Source organism: Octopus bimaculoides, chromosome 28 (genome assembly GCF_001194135.2).
Source record: "Octopus bimaculoides isolate UCB-OBI-ISO-001 chromosome 28, ASM119413v2, whole genome shotgun sequence".
Lineage (NCBI taxonomy): Eukaryota > Metazoa > Mollusca > Cephalopoda > Octopoda > Octopodidae > Octopus > Octopus bimaculoides.
Genome location: NC_069008.1, coordinates 15,370,099 through 15,372,809, shown reverse-complemented (window position 1 = coordinate 15,372,809; position 2,711 = coordinate 15,370,099). Strand labels below are relative to the sequence as shown.

The following is a 2,711-nucleotide window of genomic DNA, read 5'->3' as shown; positions in this document are numbered from 1 at the left end:
TAATTAGTACATTTCTAAATTTCCAACCATCTGAAGCATCCATGAGCTTCTTTTACAGATTGGTTCAAATCTCTGACTTTCTCATTGTCCGTCTCAAGCCAATAACTGCTAACCTATGTAGTGAAGTCCATTCTTTACCAAAGAACAACTTTGCAATCGCAAGTATCCGCCTATTCTGCTTTCTGTTGAGAATGTAGCGAATCTGGATTGTGTCTCTAGACCCATAAGTGATCAAATGGCTGGTAGGTTTTCCCAGGTTCTGAAGTTAGTATTAACAAAGGCAGGGTGGGGTTGAGAGTGATCAGAATCTCCTCCAAACCTTTTTTCCTCAATTTTAGGAAAATCATCAATCTGGTCACTCGAAATTGTATCTCTGCAAAGTTTCATTTAAAGAAACTATTCTTCAGACACTAACAAGGAATCAGTCTGTTGTGGGGCACTAAACTATACTTATGCCTCATATTCTTCCTTTGTGGTTTCTTCTGTTTTGTACCTGAGGTCATTGTTTATGTACACATTTGAAAACTTTATAATATTCCTGGGTACGAAACAGTCACATCTTATGTGACTGTATAATATATTTAATTAGTGAAGCATTTAAAAGATTATAAGCAATAAATTCACAGAAATTTGTGGATGCAGTATCTAATAAAGAACAACGTGCAGGGTTGTCAAGAGGACAAATTTTGGTATAGAGGTCCTTACACAATGGAAAGGGAATGCATGAATGGTCAAAGAAGCAGCAGATCAAAACTGCAAAAACAAAAGAAAAAATTCTAAACTCTTTGGAAATACTTTTGTTATAATTTCCATTGCATAACACACAGGAAAATTACATATAGCAAATAAAAAACGAGAAACTACCCTTTTCATTGCTCCTTAGCATGAATATGTTTGTGGTTTATTAACTTACTATTTTGAGTGAAGGATTTACCACAAATATCACAGTGATATGGCTTTTCTCCTGAATGAATATGTTTATGTGTAGTTAGGGTATTATTACGAGAGAAAGATTCACCGCAGATATTACAATGATATGGCATCTCCCCTGTATGAATACGTGTGTGTACATTTAAGGAACTATTACTAGTAAATGATTTACCACAGATATCACAGTGATATGGCTTCTCTCCTGTATGAATACGTATATGTGCAGTTAAGTGAATACTGTGAGAGAATGATTTACCACAGATATCACAGTGATACGGTTTTTCTCCTGTATGAATACAGTGGTGTCTCTTTAAGGTATAACTTTGAGAGAATGATTTACCACAGATATCACAATGATATGGTTTCTCTCCTGTATGAATATGTTTGTGTGTAGATAACTTACTACTGCAAGAGAATGTTTTACCACAAATGTCACAATATGTTTGAGTATGAGTGTGTGATGTTAAGGATCTTTTACTAGAAAATCGTTTACTGCAAATATCACAGTGATATGGCTTCTCTCCTGTATGAATACGTCTGTGTTTTGTTAAAGCATAACTTTCAGAGAATGATTTACCACAGATATCACAATTATATGGCTTTTCTCCAGTATGAATACGTATGTGTGTATATAAGTGAATACTTTGAGAGAATGATTTACCACAGATATTACAATGATATGGTTTCTCTCCTGCATGAATACGTTTGTGTTCAGTTACATGATTTATTTGAGAGAACGATTTACCGCAGATATCACAATTATATGGTTTCTCTCCTGTATGAATACGTTTGTGCACAGTAATGTGACTACTTCGAGAGAATGATTTACCACAGATATCACAATGATAGGGTTTCTCCCCTGTATGAGTACGTTTGTGTGTAGATAAGTTACTACTGCAAGAGAATGATTTACTACAAATGTCACAATGAAAAAGTTTCTCTCCTGTATGAATACGTTTGTGCATAGATAAGTTACTACTTCCAGAGAATGATTTACCACAGACATCACAATGATACGGTTTCTCTCCTGTATGAATACGTTTGTGTGTAGATAACTTACTACTGCAAGAGAATGATTTACGACAAATGTCACAACAATATAGTTTCTCTCCTTTGTGAATACGTTTGTGCATAAGTAGGTCACTTTTTTGAAGGAAGGACTTTGTACAGATATCACATTCATATGCTATCATCTCTTTTGTCATGGGTTCAGGGGAAATCAGTTGTATACTTTTCTCACTCTTTTCCATTACTTTTCCTCTCAAATCCCTACTTAAATATTTTTAATGCTTTTGTTTTTATACTTTATTCCTGACATACACTTCTACTGTTGTATTTCTGACCAGTGTTACCTTTGTTTAGCAACACTTAAATAAATTTATCCAACTTTATTCAGAACACAGGCACCCTCTTTTTGATACTCCAGTCGCTCATGTTTAGAAATTTTGTTTATAATATTATTTCAGAGGAAATGTTTCACAAGAATTCTTCCAAAGATTTGTATAAAACAATCTTAGGCATCTTTTTTGTATGATATTTTCTTTTAGTCTTTAAAACTTGGTAGATATTGAGGATGTTTCTTCTGTTATGTCAATGTTGTCTGATGTTCTGAAATTAGAGAGAAACAACAGTGTAAAATGTTGAGGTTCCTTAAACAATACAAATTCATTTCTAATGAGATCAACTGAGCTGGATGACAACAGCTTCATAAGGAAGTGTTGATCTCTCAAAGTAGATGGGACACATGGAAGTGGGACACCCAGGAAGACATGGGAGGAAGG

At 34.4% G+C, this 2,711-nt stretch overlaps 1 protein-coding gene and 1 pseudogene across 1 annotated transcript in view; both read right to left on the bottom strand.

Annotated features, from left to right (window-relative positions):
* The window catches only part of LOC106882788 (zinc finger protein 91-like), a 10,506-nt pseudogene that overhangs the window by 3,348 nt on the left and 4,447 nt on the right, over positions 1-2,711 (bottom strand).
* LOC128251101 (zinc finger protein 436-like) overlaps positions 2,481-2,711 on the bottom strand; it is a 14,411-nt gene continuing 14,180 nt past the window's right edge. The window contains exon 5 of the mRNA XM_052977476.1: positions 2,481-2,538. Within this exon, the coding sequence (XP_052833436.1) occupies positions 2,481-2,538 (58 nt within the window). The remainder of the gene's footprint in view (positions 2,539-2,711) is intronic.